Raw genomic sequence first — 19,149 nt, 5'->3', positions numbered from 1 at the left:
ATATCAAGGTGCAAGGTGCAATTCATGAACCACTTGATTGATTGGTTGATTCTTATTTTATTTTATCTTAGACGGACCTAGTATACATCCAGTACTTGGGTACCTATTCAGCAAAGTCATCCCTTTATCTACCAGAGCCCGGCTACGGCTACTTCCAACTAAAGGTACGAAGTGAAGCTGTATGTATATTTAGTTGGGAGAGGAGGGGGGGGGGGGCGACGATGATGTTGTAGATATATACATATATACATACTTCCGGTTACACTTACAGAGCAAGGCCGGCTGTATTCGTCAGATTCTCATAATCCATAGCAAAAGACATTAAAATGCGCCAATTCCCAGGCGTCTATGTAAGGTACATAAATGGCGTGATCCAGAGTCATCCAGAGTCATTCCATGATCAAAAGCCCGCCAAATGTGCGTCTCCGAAATCGTTGATATCATGTCAGGCTCGTTTCTATCATAAACATCCAGCTTCGGTCAGTGTAAAGTTTTACATGACGATACAGTCCCTATCCTTAGCCCTATCCCTGCCGCGTTCCGGAAGACCCGGGGATGGAGGAGCTCCTGGGGGTCGTCGCCCATAGTAGTTCCTCTGATAGGGGGCTCTGGTAGGGGTGTCTGAAACATTCGGACTTCTTTGGGGAGAGGGATATGCTGGACTCTGTGCCGCCTGTTCGTACGATGGCGGCGGAGCGTCGTCAGACTCATCCTGCGCGGGACGGTTGGTCTCAAAGTGTGGCTGCGAGTGGCGTCCGTAAGATTGACGCTGCGCCGATGTGCGGATCCCAGCAGGGGATGTATATGATCCGTTCCGGACGTTAACTGCACTGGACGAACGAGAGTGGGCGGTGGACCCTCGCGAAACACCCGGAGGCGATAGATGTGGGGCTGAAGCTCGCTGAGCAGTTCGATTGTTCCCTCGTTGCTCCTCTTCTTGGTACTGGAGTGAAAGGGCGTAGGCATAATCGGCATCCGCCTGTTCTTGAGGCGATAGTGTGGGTTTCTGACTAGACCCTGCATTACTACGCGATGTTTGTGGTCCAGGTGGATCCGAATCTCGAGGCGCATGCTGACTGACGACGCGGAAATCTCCCGCGCAGAAGCTGGTATTGGATCCATTGACATCAACAAGACTTTCCCATACCACTTCTGCATGGTTGGAATAGCCCGCATCAGTGACTAAAGTGAACAGTTGATGGAGCTGCGGGTGTTTATAAAGGGTAGAGAAATGATCGTTGCGGAAGAGGATCGATAGTGACCCAGGCTGTAGGGTTTTGGTTAAATGATCAAGTCCAAAGGGACTTAATTGGGTTGCGTTGTCAACGTCTGTGAAATGCTGGATCGCGTGAATATCCGCCATAACAGTTTCCTCTTCTGGAGTGAGGGACGCTCCTTGAAACACGCGGTCCTCAAGCTCCTGTTTACGGAAAGGGAGTAGCTGGATATCCTCGTGGTATTGGCCGACTCTCGTCAAGGCTGCAGTGGCCTGGCTCGATGGAGACGCAATCCACCCATGTACTAGTGGTACACCGAAAGTGCCGTAGAATTTAATATCTCCCGTTTCAAGAAAGGTTCCAGGTGCGTTTTTGGTTTCCTACGTGCTATTAGTATCGCTTATGAACATACTAGACGGTAGCCATACCAAGGTCAGGCGTGGATTGACGTTCATTCCTGTATGGAGCATCGTTAAGAATCGGCTGAGAGCCTCGATATCTGGGAATTCTTCATCGGGCCCTAAACGTGTTGTTAACTCGTCAAACAAAGCCTCGATTAACAGTCCAAGAGAAATTTGTTCTCTAGTTTGCAAGGCCCTGACGATGGGTGGCGGAGAGCTTTGGCTAGCTGCAAGCAACACAAGGGCATTGACCAACGCCAATAGAGGACAAGGCCCGTTCTTGTTTTGAACCAAAACAGGGGACTCCCGGAGAGTACCCGTGGAATCTTGCCAATTGATATGTCGGATTGAGTATGTCTCTGAGCGTTTTTCTTGATGTTGTTGTGTCTCTGCCTCGGATACCGGGGCCGCCCGAGGATGTTCAGAGGTCGAAGGGACTGCAGGACCAGCAACATTATGTTGAGACGATAATGGGACCTTTTCTGATTGATCACTCTCCAAGGTGGCCGTTTGGCCACCATTATTATATTCCACGGAGTGTGCACTGGGTGGCATTGTTTTAGCCAAATCACTCCCTAGGTCTGGCCGAGGTGACTCGTCAAAATCGATGAGGACATGAGATGATACGGTTGTTGCCGTAGATAAAGTCCCAGGCGTGCTTGTTCCGGTTTTCGGGGGCACCTGTGGGGGCTGAAGCTGCGAGTGTGTATATTCAGCGCCATCAAGGGCGGCTGGAGAGTTGGAAGGCCCAGAGCCGCCTTCATATCGGCTCTCTAACAGCTGTGGCGGGGATATTTGATGCTGCGTAGTAGTGGACCCGGGCTCATTAACCCAGGGGGACTGCGACTCTTGCTGGTCAAAGAGAGATAGACGGGCAGTCATGGGGATATAACCCTCATCTGTTTGAGTTACTATCAGATTCTGGCAGGTAAAGTGAGAATGCGGGCTTACCTTGACGTAAGCCACCGCTTGCGTCGTCTCGAGAAAGGGATGACCCGTACGATGCATGAGAATTTCTATCGTCCCACAAGTTCTTATCATGATGTGTGGCCTTCAAAAACGGGTTGTTCGACTGTAGCTGGATAGGTGGATGACTCAAATACTCCCAGTCCGAAGCATCATTAACCCCTTGACTCGACTGCCATTCATTCGCGGCCATTCTTCGTTGCGTGCCCGCAAGCACGATTGGGGGTACCCGGTCTCCCTTTTTAGTATCCACCACATCCCCTTCTCGAATACCATTCTCTGCTGGTGGTTGGTAGGTCGAGTCCCCCAATTCAGTATGACTCTGAGTAGGCTTCTCTATGAGCTCGTCCGCCCAGGGATTCGGGATATCGGTGGACGAGGTCCGAATCGGGGACCTTTGAGCTTGCTCCAAGGACATCAGGGCAAACGCTGGCGAAGTATTTAGATCAGGCGAAAAAACGGATTCCTGGGAGGGAACCCGGTGCGGATGAGGTGAGCTTTGAGCTCTTCGAGGACGCGTCAGGCACTTTGGTGAGGATGACGACACCGATATAGATGTCGGAGAAGTTTTTGAGATCGGAGAGCGAGGTTCCGAACGAGCATTCCCTTGGCTGAGATTGTAAAGGTGAGGAGGAGCTCGTTTTCGTAAGACCATGAAGGCAGATTGAGAAGGAGTTGCTGGTCAGTAGGAAGGCCGCGCAATGGGATGAAACGATGGGGCACGCTTAGAAGCCAATAAGCCAATAAACAGCGCACGGAAAGGAGAGACGCCGGGAGAAATCGCCAAATTCCCGTTTCACAGGCGGCAAGATGATACAGACAGAGGCTCTCGAAGATGCGCAAATGAAGATATCGCAACTGTAGGTATACGTAACCGATGGCTTACTCCGGAGTAGAGAGAAGGAATACGGAGTAAGGCTGAGCCACTGGGAGAAGCACTACTCCTAAATAAGGCAAGGGGAGAAAGTCAACGGCTCCATGCCCTTTGTACTGCCATGCCTTGCGGTTGCCCAGTTGCAGGCTGTTGGTATAAATAAGAGGAACGGAACAGAATGAAGAGAGAGGGAGAAACCCATAAATACATCAATGGTAAGTTTATGATGATAATAGGCACCCGAATTCCAAACAGTGTTCCAGCGTCAATCTATTGGTTGTGGAGTGAGGATCTGGACTGGAGGCGGAGAAGCACCATACTCCGTACAACCATAATTTACTTGCATTCCGAGGTCAGGATGTGGATGGATAATGTTAAAATTTGCTGCTTTTGTTACTTCGTATATCCATCTCAAGAAGAACTACTACTACTACTATCTTTCTTGTTCTTTTTGCTTGAAGGAGGTTCAAAGAAACGCTCAGCCACATCTCGGACCCCGCCTGCACAGCCACACCGGGGCCAAGCGGCGCGCATGTGACACACTCCGGAAAAACAAGTCTCCGTATTAGATTATGTAATCCACCAGTTAGTTACTCCGGATCAGAAGCTCGCAAAAGTGGACCGTGCGCTATCAAAAAAAAAGTGCAGGGAGCTTGAGGATAGCCGCTACTCGACTGTCTGGCCGTGTGCAAGTCCTCTGTGTGAAATACTATTATGTCGCCTTGGGACTGAACCATCTAGGACAACTTCACAATGCATTCCGCAATTCGTCCCAATCAATTCGTCTACTTGCGACTACCCTCAGACTCTACCAAAGTCATCAAGATAGTCCCGAACACGTATGTGCACCGCCAGCTTCTGCGTTCTCTGGTGTACTAACCAAACTAGATTGATAAATCTGGGAAAGTTTGGCGCTTTCCCCGCAAACCAGATCATCGGACGACCATTCTACCTGACCTTCGAGATCCTCGAAACCCCAGGCGAAGCCAATAATAGCACTTACCTGCGCGTGGTGCCTGCCGCCGAACTCCATGCAGAATCGCTAATCACAGAAGGCGAGGGAGATGATGAGGTCGAGGAGAATGAAGAGGGGGTCCCCCTGCGCACCAATCGCGACACCATCGACGATGCATCGACGCAAAAATTGACCTTGGAGGAGATCGAAGCGCTGAAGAAAGAATCCACAGGTGCGGGGCGGGACATTATCGCGAAAATCCTAGAGTCGCATTCGGCTTTGGACCAAAAAACGGCATTCTCCCTTGCCAAGTACACCCTGCGAAAGCAGAAGAAGTACATGAAGCGATTTACAGTCTTTCCACTGGATGTCAGCGCTCTCACGAGTTATATACTGGAGAATCGGGATTCTGCGTCAAAGGCGATGGAGTTGCGCGACGAATTGATCGGCCTTATTGGGTGTTGGGGAAACGTACACCATGGTGGGGATGCTTCTTTTGAAGGAGCTGTTCAGTCGAAACCCAACGGTCGCTATCTCGTGGTGGATGAGACAGGAGGCTTGGTGCTCGCGGCAATGGCAGAAAGAATGGGTCTGCTTTATACCGACGAGGAGACGGACGATGTAGAAACCCAACAACAAGGGTGCAGCGAAGACGGTAGCACAGAAGACGCGGAGCAAAAACCGGGTACACAGCAGCGTGCACCGCGCCCAGCACACATGTCCGCCTCAGGAAACACCTTAACCCTGATCCACGCAAACAAGCAGCCCAACACCGCGCTGCTAAAATACTTCGGCTACGACCAGAGCAACCCAGACGAGTCGCACCCTCTCTATACACATCTCAAGACGATATCCTGGCTGCAGGTGTTAAACCCTGAATCCGACCCGATCTATTCGCAGGAGCCCCCCGTTATTCCTGATGCTGAGCTAGCCACCTACAAAACCAATAAGCGCAGCGCATACTACCGGAAACGAAATAGATGGACCCGTGTTCGAAGTGTTGTCGACGAAGTCCGAGCCGGTGGCTACGACGGCCTCATTGTCGCAACGCTGATGAACCCAGATAGTGTCCTCCAATACGCGGTGCCTCTGCTCGCCGGATCCGCCCCAGTGGTTGTGTACTCGCCCACCATCGAGCCCCTCACCGAAATCGCAGACCTCTACTCCACCGCCAGAAAAACCGCTTATATAACCAAGCGCCGAGAACTTGAGGAGGCAAACCCAGCACTGTCCGACGAACTCGATCCAGGATGCGAATACCCCGAACTAAAGGCAGAGTTCCCTCTGAATCCTACGCTGTTGCTCGCGCCCACCCTTGAAGCCACAAGAGTCCGTCCCTGGCAGGTTCTTCCGGGCCGCACGCATCCGATGATGTCCGGTCGGGGAGGCGCAGAGGGCTACATCTTCCATGGCATTCGCGTCCTTCCTACTCAAGAAATGATCCAAGCCGCCGGTAACCCAAGTCGCAAGAGGAGGAAGCTTGCGTCTTCTGCGCAAGCTAGTGCTACACCGGGAAGTCCAAGCGGAGTTGATGTTGAGATGCAGTCATGACACTCTACAACCTTGAAAAAGAAAAAAAAAAAAATGCTTTGTAAATTAGATTACTTCAGGATAGTAAACTATTTCCAACTCAGTCAATGCTCAGATATGATATTTTTCCTAGTCTCAAAATATCAGGGCGAAAGAGGATTATGCAACTACTTTCTACGGATGGATTACAGCGACCTAAACAAGAAGGTCATTGTTTACCTCGTTACTATATGTGTTTTATGTACGAGTATATCACACTAAAGAAACTTCGCAGAACCTTGAATAAAAAGACAGCAATCCGGATCCCTCCACACGCTGATTTGTACGCTCAAACCAAAGCAATCTCTACCTAGATACCTCCTATCTTCTCCTACCCTATTCTAACTCCTAGAAGCTCTTTCCCATGAACTTCCTCTTCGTGAAGCTCAGCCACCACTATTACACCATTAGCTCGGGTCCAACATTAGTACTAGAGATGAAGGAGATTTAAGGGAAGAGGGGCTCCGACCTTCGAAGGACCAACGCCCCCAGGGTATAATCTAGCTAGCAGTCGAGTGGCAATCTCCTGTCGCACCTGAGCAAGGTATCTATTCCCCAACGCCATCCGGTTAGCCCAACGTCGACGTTAATGGCGACGTAAACAACCGCAACAAAGAACTATGAGAGTAAGACGGAAATGGTACATACGATCTAAGTGTCTCCGCATCCTGACGATCACGGGGGGGTTCAAAGGCCTGGTTCAGGGGGAAAGTCGCATCGCCGGGGATAGCGAAGTTGGTATCGAGCGCGATATTGTTCAGAGCCTAGAAACAGAACCCGTCAACATATCCGATCTCGCAGATCTCCAATCATCACAAAATGGGATGTACCTTCTCCGCCTCACGAACGGTCATCGTTGGCTTGACCTTGCCCAAACACTCCGTGATGAACAGAGTCCCGTAGATGAGCATACGGTCCGCAGGGCCATTGATCTCAAAGTTCCGGAAGAGGACATTCGCACGGAAAAGCGAGAGGATCTCATCGACACAGTCGTACGACTCGCTGTCCTGGGGCACATCGATGTCTGCGACGTTGGGTGGTAGGAGGGGGAGAGTGTATGCGGGGCCGCGAGTGCGGGTGCGGAGGGGTAGGACAGGGAAGTTGCCTGGAAGAAACGCATCAATGAGTACAAGATAAAATTAGCTGGGAAAGAGGGGTTGGTTGTTTTTTTTTTTTTTTTGGTTTGCTCTTGAGCTCTGCGGCATTCTGGAGAGGGCGCATTCAATTCGTACCTATTACGGCGACATCCCCGTCCTCAAGGAAGATGGAGTGATATGCCTGGATGGTGTTAGGGGAAATACCAAAAACGCAAATGGAGAGAAACTCTTGTTGTGGAATCTATACCGGCATTGTGTATATTCGCAATGAAAGAGGTCAGTCCCCGCAGAACCTGTCTAACGAGGATGATTGATCAAGATCTCGTGGGAGGCCGTTGCTGTTACCTGGCGGGAGTTCGCATGTCATCACCCGCTGGAGCTCCTTAGATTTTCCGGTGCCGAACCTCTTTACGCGCTGTGGAATTTCGACGCGTCTGGATTCAGATTTGTTTTGCTAGATTTCAATCCTGGGATTTGGAGGTTGTCATTTCAAAGCATTTGGCTTGCTTTTTGGGAAAGACTATCAAATTCACCAGAAGATAATAATCGTCATGTCTGATTTCGAAGACGAAATGGACGTGGATGCTCCAGCTTCCAAGGCCATCCAGTTCAGCTCCGACAATACGAGTGCGAAGTCAAAGAGACCGGCTGCAGATCTACCGGTAGAAGCCCAGGATAATCTTCCTTGGTCAGTAAACTAAGATTCGCTTTATATTCTCGTGATTCTCCGTCTGACCAACTGCAGGGTAGAGAAATACCGACCAAACACGCTCGACGATGTCTCCGGTCACAAGGACATCCTAGCTACCATTAATCGATTTGTTGAAGCAAATGTACGCATCGGAAACTGTCGTTGTTACAAATTCAGCTAATTTGTCTAGCAACTGCCTCATCTTCTGCTTTATGGGCCTCCAGGAACGGGGAAAACGTCGACAATTCTGGCGCTGGCGAGGCGGATATACGGGAGCAAAAATATGCGACAAATGGTGCTGGAACTGAATGCCAGTGACGATCGAGGAATTGATGTTGTTCGAGAACAGATCAAGACATTTGCCAGTTTGTCACCTCCGATCTACCTTTTGTCTACCCTGACACACGCTGATGAAACCTCTACTAGGTACGAAGCAGATTTTTTCGATGGCCCCGTCTTCCACATCGTCTCTTGCGTCGTTCAAATTGATCATTCTTGACGAGGCCGATGCCATGACAGCCACTGCACAGATGGCGCTCCGCCGAATTATGGAGCGATACACAGCCAATACGCGCTTTTGCATCATTGCCAACTACACACACAAGCTGTCGCCAGCTCTGCTTTCACGATGTACCCGCTTCCGCTTCAGTCCATTGAAAGAGGAGGATATCAAGGTACTGGTTGACCAGGTCATTGAGAAGGAAGAAGTGCGCATCCAACCCGACGCGATTGGCAGCCTGGTCACGCTGAGCAGAGGTGACATGCGTCGTGCTTTGAACGTTCTACAAGCCTGCCATGCAAGCAGTACGAAGCCCTACATCTTTTTTTTTTTTTCCTTCTTTCCCTTTGCAATTGACTGACCGACCCAAGGCAAACCCCTTCCCGTGAAAAACGCACCCAAAGACGAACCTCTCCCCGAACCGGAAACGATCACGAACGAGACGATTTACGATTGCATTGCTGCGCCTCATCCATCCGATATCCAAGAAATCATGACTACTCTACTCGCGACCAGCGATGTCACCTCATGTCTCAATACTCTTAATACCTTGAAGATCAACAAAGGCCTTGCGTTGGCTGATATTCTTTCCGCCCTGAGTGAGCAGCTGCAACGGCTGGAGGTACCGGCTCAGACGAGAATTACCTGGCTGGAAGGACTGGCTGATATTGAATGGCGTCTGTCCGCTGGCGGATCTGAGACGGTGCAAACGGGGGGGTTGGTTGGCGTGGTGCGGAATGGGTGTGAGTTGATGGAGTAATTAGCCATGGAAAGCATTAATAAACAACCATTAGTGGAAAAAGTATAAGAGTGGGGGAGCACCCCAGACTCCGTACAGTATAACTCGTATAGCCGAGTAGGGAGATCAAGCAAAGGATCTCCTCGGACGGGACACGCCCGATAACGACATAGCACCCCAGCCCAATGGTAGACAGGGCTCGTATCTGAGAGAATATACTATTAGTTAATGGTTTTTTTTTTCTTTCTCTTACCATGAGGAGGAGGGGAAGCCAGAGAAAAATTCTGCATGATAAGCGTTCTACCGTTGTATGTAATTACCTTCGACCATCAACCATAACTCGAACCCCGCCATCAACACCAAACGAGGTCACCATGTAGGTATTTAACTCCCCCTTCCCCTCAATTTCCCACCCAATACTTCCCTCTCGAGTCGAGAAAAAAAGAGTCGGAGAGAATCTTTCACCATGCGTTCCACCATGCAGCCTTCCAGCCTGTTGATGACCCTGGTGGCCCTCCCTCTGGCCCAGCAGGTCATTGCAGAGAAGATTCTCGGTGCTTATGTCTTCCATCGCCATGGTGATCGTACGGCAAAGATCCTGGGCAACACTGAGCTGACTGACCTGGGTTATCATGAGGTGTATATGAGTGGCACTTTCTACCATGACCGTTACATCAACTCCAGCTCCGCGCTTTATATTGAGGGTATCAGTGAGGACATTGTCAAGCTCAGCCAGATCTCGGCATCAGCGCCCTCCGACAATGTGTTGCAGAACTCTGCTACCGGTTTCCTCCAGGGTGTCTATCCTCCTGTGGCAAATACTGCCCAGACTTTGGCCAACGGAACGACCGTTGACTCGCCATTGGGAGGCTACCAGCTCATTCCCCTAACCCTCATCGACAGCGGGTCCAGCAGTGAGGACAATACCTGGCTGCAGTCCACCACAAACTGCCAGAACGCCATTGTCAGCAGCAACAGCTACTATAGCTCTGCCCTGTACGATGGGCTGCTCAAGTCCACCAAGGACTTCTACGAGTCCTTGACCCCCTTGGTCAATACTTCCTTCTCCGGCGATGGCATCTCGTTTAGTAACGCTTACTCGATCTTTGATTATCTCAATGTCGGCTATATCCACAACACTACCAACGTTCCAACCGCGGACCAGCTGCACCAGGCTTTCCTATACGCCAATATCGAACAGTATAATTTAGCTTACAACGCCACGGAGGAGATCCGTGCTGTCGCAGGCATGACCCTTGCTGCTGAGATGCTGAAGGGGCTGAACAGTACCATTGCTACCAAGGGCAAGGTCAAGCTGCATGTGGAATTCGGCTCCTATGGTACTTTCCTCTCCTACTTCGGTTTAGCTCAACTTCCTACTGTGGATGTGGACTTCACCGGGATTCCAGACTACGCTTCCTCTATGGTCTGGGAGCTCGTGACCAACTCGACCTCCGATGACTTCCCTGACGCCTCTGAAATCAGCGTCCGCTTCGTATTTCACAACGGCACTCTTACCGGCTCCGGAACCCTAACTGAGTATCCCCTATACGGCCAATCCGGCTCCACGATCCCCTGGTCGACCTTTCTCAACGAGACTAAGAAGATTGCAATCACCAGCAACGATCAATTTTGCCAAATGTGCGGTAACACTAGCGGCTCTTGTGCATCATCATCTTCTTCCTCCTCCTCCTCCTCCTCCTCCTCCTCCTCCTCCTCCAGCTCGTCTAACAGCAGCGGCGGCGTCTCCCGACCGGTTGCCGGAGTTATCGGTGCGATGGTAACCCTAGCTGCGATTCTCGGGCTGGAGGCGCTCTTCCTTCTCGCCGGAGGCTTCCGCATCACCAAGAAGCAAAAGGTTGGCGAGGCCGCTGTTGCTGCTGCGCAGGCGGCTGAGGACAAGTCGCCGTAGTATAACTCCGATGCTTTCGCCCACAGTTTTGTGTTGTGGCCCAGGTGGCGATGATGATTTAACTGTACGATGATATCCAAGGATTTCTAGTGTGTAATGTTGCTGGGCAACTTCAGATCGTTTACGATAGTCTAAGGCGCTTTATTTCCGTCTGAGTAGTAGACAGCCACGATATATATGAAGCAGAATTATCCATGATATGCCAATCTCTTATGACAGTAGACAACACCTCGACCATGGATCCACCACCAACCCTGATCCTTAAAGAGAGAACCGGGATTACATCATGATTCTCAATATAACGTTAATAAATATTCGGAACCAAGGCCCTTTATACCCACGAGTAGATTAAGGGGGAGTGCAATGGTAGGAAACTGGAAATCCGCTGCTTCCATGCAACCCTACCTAACCACACCATGGATCCGAATAATCACCCGGAAAGAGTCTTAAGAGATAAACCCATCATCAAGGTCTACTCTTCATTTGAATGAGGGCAAAGCTTCCGCGTAGGTGAGAGAGAAACTTACCATGCGTACCCTCGTGCGCATTGTCGCAGTAGCCCTCATCGTCCTCTCTATCTTATGGGTCGACTCCCAACTCGCCCGGTTACATTCCAACTGGTATCGATGGAAACAAGAGCGCACTGCGCCTGCAACGTTATACGATTCACAGGGATATAGGCAGGGAAGAGTGCAGAAAGGTACACATGGGAATGCGGACACCAAAACAACACCACCACCAAACCGTCGCAGAAGACCTGCTATATCCGATCTCATTCCGAACCAGTTTCGAGTCGGGAAATCAACACCGGGAGATAATCTGGCTCAACATGAGACTACTGGTAGCAGCAGGAGCAGTAGCAGTAGCAGTAGCGCCAGCACCAGCACCAGCACCAGCAGCCAGGTACAGAACGATCGCGTTATTGTCGTGGGGAAATTGAAGAATGAAGATACGGATTGGATTAGGAATGAGTTGCCTGAGTACTTCCCTCCCTCTATTTCTCACTATCTCTTGTCATGGAGAGCCTAACTAGATCCAAGCTGGCAACACGCAATTTATATCGTAGACGATCCGTCCGCGCCCCTGGGCGTCACCCAAAACAAAGGCCGCGAAAGCAACGTCTATCTCACCTACATCATCAACCACTACTCCGAGGCCCTGCCATCCACTATCGTCTTTCTTCACAGCCACCGCTCCGGCTACCCGGAAGCCTGGCACAACGAATTCAATGACCACAGCAACGTCCGGAGCATTAAGAACCTCCAGACGGACTATGTCCAAAGAACCGGCTACGCGAATCTCAGATGTACCCCGTCCCCCGGGTGTCCTGATGAAATCCAGCCATTCCGGGAACCGAGAGAGGAGTCGAGAAAGGCAGAGAATGCCTTCGGGGCGGTATGGAAGTTGTTTTTCAACACCACTGTCATTCCCGAGGTCGTTGCGGCGCCGTGTTGTGCGCAGTTTGCGGTTTCGCGGGAGCAGGTGCTCAAGAGACCGTTGAGCAGTTACCAGCTGTATCATCAATGGGTGATGGAGACAGATCTGGACGACGAGGTTAGTGGGAGAGTGATGGAATATATGTGGCATGTTATCTTTGGGAGGGAGGCTGTGTAGTAAGTTTTCTTTCCTTTGTCGATTGATTGTGAAGGGTTTGGGCACTGGGAATGCTTTACTGACTGAGGGGCTAGTTGTCCTGATATGGACGAGTGCTTTTTGGATGTCTATGGGACGTCGGCGTTTATGAATACGGCTTAAGAGGCTAGCAGACGGGTTCACCTGATCCTCATCTGGCTGCTTTTTGAGGGTATATATTATATATGTGTATATATATATGTGAGGTCAATTGGAGGAATGGATCCACCACTAGCATATGGCAGTTATCTATATAATTCAAGCACAAGAGCGAAGTACCTCTTGTGTTTCAAATCATAATGGATTAGTATCAATAAATATATAATTGTGGATTAGAACTATACTCGAGACTAGAAGTATACAGTATATCCAATCGGTACCGTGACATGACGTGAACCCTGGGAAGGTTTGCCGAAAAGCTTCAACTCTTCAACTTCGCGACTTTTCCCTGCAAGACTTTTCTCCCACCTCCACCTTCCACGCATTTCGCCCTACCGACCTCCTCCCCCGAAATAACCACCCTATCTCTATTATGAAGTAATTGCGGTTCATAGCTCGGCAGCCCCAATCCCAGCAAAAAATGTCCGCCCACTATGCCAGCGAACCAGCGGCCACCGCATCCGCAACATTAAACACGACCTTCGGCCCCCTACACATTGCCCTCTTCGCAACCCAAGCCCCACTCACCTGCCGAAACTTCCTCCAACACTGCATGGACAATTACTACACAGGCACCATCTTCCACCGTATTGTCCCCGACTTCATCATCCAGGGTGGAGACCCCACGGGCACAGGCTCCGGCGGGACCTCGATATACGAGTACCCGGAATTCGAGTACGACCCGGAGGCGCGCGATCCGAACGAGAAAGTTGTGCTGAGCGATGAGCTGCATAGTCGGTTACGGTTCAACCGGCGCGGGCTGGTTGGGATGGCGAAGAGCGAGGACGGGTCGTACGGGAGTCAGTTTTTCATTACGCTGGGGAACACGGAGCGGGAGTTGAATGGGCAGTGCACGCTCTTTGGGCGCATCGAGGGCGATAGTATCTTTAATGTGTTGAAGATTGCGGATGCGGAAAAGGTCGAGGGTACTGAGCGGCCCCTGTATCCGGTTCAGATTACGGGCTGTGAAGTTGGAGAGTTGGGGCCGTTGGCGGGCAAGGTTAGGAAGAGGCAGGTTACGGCTACAACTACAGGGTCCGGGAGGGGGTTGTTGAAGACAGAGGAGAAGGGGAAACCTGCGGCGAAGAAAAAGAAGAAGACGAAGCCCAAGGGTGGGAAGGCACTGTTGAGTTTCGGAGGGGATGATGATGAGGACGAGGAGGAAGGGGAGGAGGGCATGCCGATTCGATCTGGAAAACCGAAGTTCAATCCTACCCTTGTGACGGATGTCGGTCTGCCCGAGAAGGAAGAAAAGGCAAAGAAGAATGCGTCTGCACAAATACGGAAACGCCCGCGCTCTCCTTCGCCCACACGATCTCCGTCTCCCAACCCCAGGGACCGACCGAAGACCCCAGAACCATTCAATCAACTCCCATTACCCGACCCCGAATCCCCAGAACGCTCGCCCTCGCCCTCGCCCTCGCCCAAACCCGCCAAAAAGTCTCTGTTGTCTCGCACAAACGACCAAATCGAAACTCTCAAGGCCTCGATGCGCCGCACCGTGCATGCTCCCGCCGCCTCCTCCAAACCCAAGTCCGCACTCGAAGCCATGATCCCAGACACCGCTATCCGAGGGCGCAAACGACCACCGCCAGGAAGCACCACCAACAGCAGCGGTGGCGCTACAAACGGCGCCAACGGCACCGCCAGCAAAGCCGAAATCGAGGCCCTCAAGCTGTTTAACGCCTTCAAGACCAAACTGGAAAACGCCGATTCCCGTCCGCCACCTCGCCACAAAAACCTCTCACCTGGTCGCACAACCGGTGCAGAAGCGGCAGCCACCGACGCAGCTGAAGCCGAAGACGAAGAAGCCCACCTATGCGACCTGCATTTCATCGCCAACTGCCAATCCTGCCAGGCATGGGACACGACCAACGAGGGCAACGCCCCAGACCGCGGAGCCGGCGCGGGAGAACCCACCGACGACAACACAACGGACTGGCTGACGCACCAGCTCCGCTTCGGCAAGGACACGCTAGGCAAAGACTTGAACTGGAAAAAGAAGCACCAAGACGTGGATACCTTGATGGTGATTGACCCGCGCGAACGGGAGAAGGAGATTGCGAGTGGCGGTGGCAGCGGCAGTGGAAGAAGGGGCCTAGAGAGAGATCGTGAGCGGGAGAGGAAGCGCGGACGGGTAGGGGATTTGGAGTGGTCAAAGAGGTGATTTACCTGATGATACCCATACACATGTACGGAGTATGTAACCTACCTACACCCGTACCCTGGCCAGGGCTTTGCTTGCCATGGCTTGCCATGTCGTGCGGTACTTGATATATAGTTCTATCCAGCCCCGTGCATAGCATGGCCAAGGAAGAAATATAATCCACTACCTATTATTACACACTATAGGTACAATATAACCCTAACTAACCTCTTACCCAAGGGATTATTCATTCTATCTATCTAACGATCGATCTATGCTAATAATCACTTATTCAATGGCCTAGTAGAGCGTAACCAGTAGGTAGGCTTTTCAACAAGAAAACCACTTTTACACTAGGTAGATATAAATCAAGACAACTAGAGCAAGATCATACTAATAGTAATAGCGATAGGACAGGATAGGATAGGATAGGATACTATTCATTACGATAGGTGTATACAGGTTGATTTACTCTGTATAGTTAGTTATATGGGGATGGATGGGGGAATAGGAAAGGAAAGGAAAGGAAAGGAAAGGAAAGGAAAGCAAAATAATTTAGGTCCTAAACCTGTGCACTCATTCATCTATTCGCCGGGGGTCTCTTCGAGTCTTCCTCTTCTATATATGTATTTATGTACCTTGTACAGTTACTTACAATACACAATAGTTAGAAAAACGCAGGTAGATATAAACGGTTACATTTTAATTCCAAACTCCTTGCAAGCATCATGGTATAGAGAGAGAAAAGAGAGAGGGAGGAATAACGTAGATAGATAAGAGGTAGAGGTAAAAAGACGGCACTTCGTTTCGTCTCAGCTTTGTTGGCCGTGGAAAATATGAACGGAAATAGTATAGGCATGGTTTTCTCTCTTTAGAAATCATGGATGATGATGCCAAGGGTGGGATTACTTGGAATTTCATCAGAGGCGAGTATTGTAGGTAGGGGAAGGCATAAGGTCAGAGAGTGAGTGATTGGGGAAGAAAGGAAGGATGGGAAAAAAGAGAAGGAAAGAAGCAAAAAGGATTAAGCTTTCTTTCGCCGTTTGGCTATTCCGCCACCACCTTTACCTCCTTGAGAATCATACCCCGTATCCTGACCGGGATACTGGGAGCCGTCGTCCACGGTGTTGGCGGGACTGGTGGCCTCGCTGTCTGTGAGGGTTTCCACGACTCGACCGGAAGGATTGCTAACCGGATTCACGGCAGCGGATGTGGCGGTGTTATTGCCGTACGCCGCGGGGTCGAACCCGTGGAAGTAATCGGGCGTTTGGTGCTGGTTGGATCCGGTGAAAAGATCGTCGTTGCCGGCGAGATGGTCGAAATCAAAGAGGTCATTGCCGTCTTTGATTGTATGGTCTTCTGCACCGGTGGTCGCATTTAATTCGCCAGGAGGAGCCGCGTGGTCCGAGTCGGCTGGGTCTCCAAAGTCCAGGGGGCCTTTACTGTGGTGATTGAGGTCGCCAAGGTCGGTGAAGTAGTCATTGTTGAAGATATGGTCAAGGTCGAGCGGGGCGGGAGGGACACTTCCGTCCGTTCCAATTCCAGGGATGGTTCCGGTTGGGCTGAGGGGTTGGAGCAGGTTAGTCAGGTTCTGCACGGAGCGGTCTTGCTCCGCTTGCATCTTGGCCAGGTTGTCGATCTCAGATCGGGTGTTCGCGAGACGATTTGTGTAGTTGTGTGGCATGGGTGGGGGGTTCGGCGTGATTAAAGCATTATTCTGAGACATGCCTGGGTTGGAGTTGGCGTTGGCGGTCTCATTGGCCATGAGACGGAGCATGTCCGCTCGTTGGTTCGGAGTGAGCGGTACGTTGCCGCCGGATGTTTCAAGTGACGATAGTACATTCGGGAAATCAGTGAAATTGGTTGTGACCCCATTCCGCGCGTTTGAGTTTTGGATAACAGACATGATATCTCGCTGGGGGTATTGCTGGGATTGAGGCGGTGGCGGTTCTTTTGGTCTAGGGCTGGTGTCGAACACCTCCTCGACGACGCCAGGCTGCGAGGCACTTGGTTGCCGCATATGATTGCGCGACTGTGAGCGATCATATGTGCTCGTGCTTGCGGCGGGCGAGAGCGTTGTTGCACGGCCCAGGCGGTCTGGAGCTGGTGGCGCCTTGAGTAGCAGTGGTTGTTTTTTTATCGAGCGTGGTCCACCAGGACTATTCATTGTGGAAGCACCTAACGTGCTCAGCGAATAATTATCTCCCATATCGACGACATTACCTTGGTGATCCTGAGAGATCGCCCCGGCGAATGTGTTTGCCAGGTTTTGCCCCTCCTGGCCCTGGAGGCTGCGATTATAAACGGTGGCGAGGAAGGTTAGAATAGCATTAATCGAATTCTCATGGCGAGTATGCTGCTCCTGAAAATTGGCAGCCTGCGCGTAAAGCTGCTCATGCTCTCTTCGGAGTTTGCTGATAGTGTTGGAGATGATCTGCTGCTGTTGTCGAATGGCTTGCAGCTCGCGGTAAACACCCGCAAACTGGTCCTTGGGCATAGGATTTCCTGAAACCAAGGACAGCTGCCCATTGCGGGAGCGGTCATCTCGTGATGCCGGTGCAGTATCGTCTCCATAATCATCGTTGTCATTTTCATCAACATCCTCGGTTTTTACACGCACGTAACCCTTTGTAGACTTGGCCCCTTGACCGGCCGCATTCTTGGGTTTCTGGATTAACCACAGAAGATCGGGGTGACCCCTCTTGAAGTATGGATTGGCATATTCGCTGGGGCTTTTGTTCTTTCGTTCGCTGGCTCGCATGGAGTTATCAGAAAGTCCAACCTTTTTATGGAACCCATACATGTTCAACTGGCGAACAAAGGAGGCATAGTTATTGTGTTTGAACAGCTCGGGGATGAGAGTCTTAGCGAACTCGTCCTCATCCATCACAATGAACGAGTTTCCGTCGTCTGACCATCGAATCAGATCGGTATTTTTGGATTCGTCAAGAAAACTTAAAAAAGCGGTCAGTTATACATTGAAACTATATGGGTTAAATTGATGCAAGGAATGCATACCTGCTCAGCTTCTGTACAAATGGAGGTATCTGCTTTCGCTTGGCCTGTGATTCCCTCTTTGCGACCAACGCGCGCTGGTAAAGCTCATCCAAGCTCTCCGTCCAACCTCCGGCCTCTCGAGATCCGCCACCTTGATCCGGGAAGGATGGCGGGGTTTGTTCGTATCCCCGATTCCGGCTAATTAGCTGATTGGGGGGCTGTCTGCGTGCAATCTGGTTCGCTGTGGTAGAGGAGGCAGGGACATCTTGATTTGATAGGGAGGCTGCGGCGTTGTAGGCATTGGTATCGGTAAAGGAGGAAGGGTTCACGGCATTGGGCGCCGTATTCTGGCCCCATTGTAGGAACTGGTCATTGGATAGCTGAGATCCGGTACCCGAAGGGTAGTTTGAGACTGCGTTGAGCTGGGGGTGGACAATTGGGGATGTGCCAGGAGCGGGTCTTTTGCGCGTTACACCTGAGGGACTCATCGCAGGCGACTGGATGCCTACGGTCGGCCGGGGAATCCTGATGTTTATTTTTATTTTTTTTCTGTTGAGAAATCAGATCGTTGTTTTGCGCTACCAGGACGCAGCTCGGGGGAAACGCAGGTATTCGGAGAAAGAAAATCGAAAATCCAGCAAATTCACGGGCGTTCGGGTTCTGGGCGGGATGTATTGCGGGGATGCGAAAAAAAGCAACCTGGCAGGAGAGCTCAACAACGCGCCAATAGTATCGAAAGTGTCATAAACGTCGTTTCAAGATAAGTATTCACAACCGTGTCGCTGGAAAGAAACAAGAAATCGAAACGCGATGCTAAAAGACGGTGCAGAAGATGGAGTTATAATCGGCGAACACACGCGACGAGCGCGGCCAAATGCTGCAGCAGAGAATGAACACAGCGAGGAGCAGGAGGGGGAAAGGATCGACACGATATCCAGAGGTCTAGAATACCTTCCTGGTGTGAATAGCGAAGTGTGAGTCAATTGGGCCCCAGCATCAAGGCTGATAAGATGATGATAGCCCGCAGAGGGCGGCGCAGATGGAGAAAAAGCCTTGAGCGTCAGGCTCGTTCCGGAGACTGTAGATTAGAGGGCAATAGGCGCAATAGAGATGGGTAAACGGCCACCTTTCGGAGGGTAGAAGAAAGGGACAATGACGAAGCCGTGAATGCCAGAAAATTTGCACTCGATGGACAATAGATGGAAAGTCTTGCAGCTAGACAAATCTCGCTCCTGTTGGTTTGAATCCTTTGGTGGTGGACACTGAGATGAGGTCAAATGTGGTGGCTTAGTCAT

The 19,149-nt window shown here is 51.0% G+C and overlaps 9 protein-coding genes across 9 annotated transcripts; 6 read left to right on the top strand and 3 right to left on the bottom strand.

The window, feature by feature from the left end:
- Window positions 1-493: 493 nt before the first annotated feature.
- Window positions 494-3,239, bottom strand: P175DRAFT_0493493 (uncharacterized protein; the record flags this gene model as incomplete). The annotated part of the gene is made up of 3 exons (XM_040895967.1): window positions 494-1,597; window positions 1,646-2,517; window positions 2,570-3,239. 3 exons carry the CDS (start codon window positions 3,237-3,239, stop codon window positions 494-496), a joined length of 2,646 nt encoding a protein of 881 aa, XP_040752604.1.
- Window positions 3,240-4,211: 972 nt separating this feature from the next.
- trm6 (tRNA 1-methyladenosine methyltransferase subunit GCD10) lies at window positions 4,212-5,964 on the top strand (the record flags this gene model as incomplete). The annotated part of the gene is made up of 2 exons (XM_040900804.1): window positions 4,212-4,297; window positions 4,347-5,964. The coding sequence occupies 2 exons, from the start codon at window positions 4,212-4,214 to the stop codon at window positions 5,962-5,964; spliced, it is 1,704 nt and encodes a 567-aa protein (XP_040752603.1).
- Window positions 5,965-6,112: 148 nt separating this feature from the next.
- P175DRAFT_0516767 (actin-related protein 2/3 complex subunit 3) lies at window positions 6,113-7,332 on the bottom strand (the record flags this gene model as incomplete). Its single annotated transcript, XM_040898927.1, has 6 exons — window positions 6,113-6,378; window positions 6,452-6,530; window positions 6,631-6,746; window positions 6,813-7,087; window positions 7,215-7,260; window positions 7,327-7,332. 6 exons carry the CDS (start codon window positions 7,330-7,332, stop codon window positions 6,331-6,333), a joined length of 570 nt encoding a protein of 189 aa, XP_040752602.1. The 3' UTR covers window positions 6,113-6,330.
- A 166-nt stretch (window positions 7,333-7,498) lies between these two features.
- P175DRAFT_0480042 (replication factor C subunit 3) lies at window positions 7,499-9,057 on the top strand. The gene is made up of 5 exons (XM_040895415.1): window positions 7,499-7,767; window positions 7,825-7,912; window positions 7,961-8,135; window positions 8,197-8,574; window positions 8,641-9,057. The coding sequence occupies exons 1-5, from the start codon at window positions 7,631-7,633 to the stop codon at window positions 9,027-9,029; spliced, it is 1,167 nt and encodes a 388-aa protein (XP_040752601.1). The 5' UTR covers window positions 7,499-7,630; the 3' UTR covers window positions 9,030-9,057.
- A 113-nt stretch (window positions 9,058-9,170) lies between these two features.
- Window positions 9,171-11,124, top strand: P175DRAFT_0501849 (uncharacterized protein). Its single transcript, XM_040897256.1, has one exon. The coding sequence runs from the start codon at window positions 9,475-9,477 to the stop codon at window positions 10,918-10,920; it is 1,446 nt and encodes a 481-aa protein (XP_040752600.1). The 5' UTR covers window positions 9,171-9,474; the 3' UTR covers window positions 10,921-11,124.
- Window positions 11,125-11,664: 540 nt separating this feature from the next.
- P175DRAFT_0416648 (DUF3431 domain-containing protein) lies at window positions 11,665-12,651 on the top strand (the record flags this gene model as incomplete). Its single annotated transcript, XM_040893082.1, has 4 exons — window positions 11,665-11,705; window positions 11,766-11,900; window positions 11,961-12,533; window positions 12,609-12,651. Coding segments are annotated over 4 exons (792 nt in total), but the record flags the coding sequence as incomplete, so codon positions are not given.
- Window positions 12,652-12,993: 342 nt separating this feature from the next.
- cwc27 (putative peptidyl-prolyl cis-trans isomerase) lies at window positions 12,994-15,075 on the top strand. The gene has a single exon (XM_040897255.1). It carries the CDS (start codon window positions 13,133-13,135, stop codon window positions 14,876-14,878), a length of 1,746 nt encoding a protein of 581 aa, XP_040752598.1. The 5' UTR covers window positions 12,994-13,132; the 3' UTR covers window positions 14,879-15,075.
- Window positions 15,076-15,203: 128 nt separating this feature from the next.
- Window positions 15,204-15,758, top strand: P175DRAFT_0250204 (uncharacterized protein). Its single transcript, XM_040892696.1, has one exon. The coding sequence runs from the start codon at window positions 15,347-15,349 to the stop codon at window positions 15,632-15,634; it is 288 nt and encodes a 95-aa protein (XP_040752597.1). The 5' UTR covers window positions 15,204-15,346; the 3' UTR covers window positions 15,635-15,758.
- Window positions 15,759-15,881: 123 nt separating this feature from the next.
- P175DRAFT_0437632 (heat shock factor family protein) lies at window positions 15,882-18,342 on the bottom strand (the record flags this gene model as incomplete). The annotated part of the gene is made up of 2 exons (XM_040893859.1): window positions 15,882-17,811; window positions 17,876-18,342. The coding sequence occupies 2 exons, from the start codon at window positions 18,340-18,342 to the stop codon at window positions 15,882-15,884; spliced, it is 2,397 nt and encodes a 798-aa protein (XP_040752596.1).
- Window positions 18,343-19,149: the final 807 nt, after the last annotated feature.

The sequence above is a fragment of the Aspergillus ochraceoroseus genome (genome assembly GCF_002846915.1).
Source record: "Aspergillus ochraceoroseus IBT 24754 chromosome Unknown P175scaffold_4, whole genome shotgun sequence".
In the NCBI taxonomy this organism is placed as follows: domain Eukaryota; kingdom Fungi; phylum Ascomycota; class Eurotiomycetes; order Eurotiales; family Aspergillaceae; genus Aspergillus; species Aspergillus ochraceoroseus.
This window is presented reverse-complemented; position numbering and strand designations above follow the sequence as displayed.

Bases quoted from the DNA above. Each gene is read 5' to 3' on its own strand.
- P175DRAFT_0480042 (XM_040895415.1), top strand. From the start codon at position 7,631: ATGTCTGATTTCGAAGACGAAATGGACGTGGATGCTCCAGCTTCCAAG. The intron at 8,136-8,196 runs GTTTGTCACCTC...AACCTCTACTAG, and splicing joins ACAGATCAAGACATTTGCCA to GTACGAAGCAGATTTTTTCG. The intron at 8,575-8,640 runs GTACGAAGCCCT...GACCGACCCAAG, and splicing joins ACAAGCCTGCCATGCAAGCA to GCAAACCCCTTCCCGTGAAA.
- P175DRAFT_0501849 (XM_040897256.1), top strand. From the start codon at position 9,475: ATGCGTTCCACCATGCAGCCTTCCAGCCTGTTGATGACCCTGGTGGCC.
- cwc27 (XM_040897255.1), top strand. From the start codon at position 13,133: ATGTCCGCCCACTATGCCAGCGAACCAGCGGCCACCGCATCCGCAACA.
- P175DRAFT_0250204 (XM_040892696.1), top strand. From the start codon at position 15,347: ATGGGGATGGATGGGGGAATAGGAAAGGAAAGGAAAGGAAAGGAAAGG.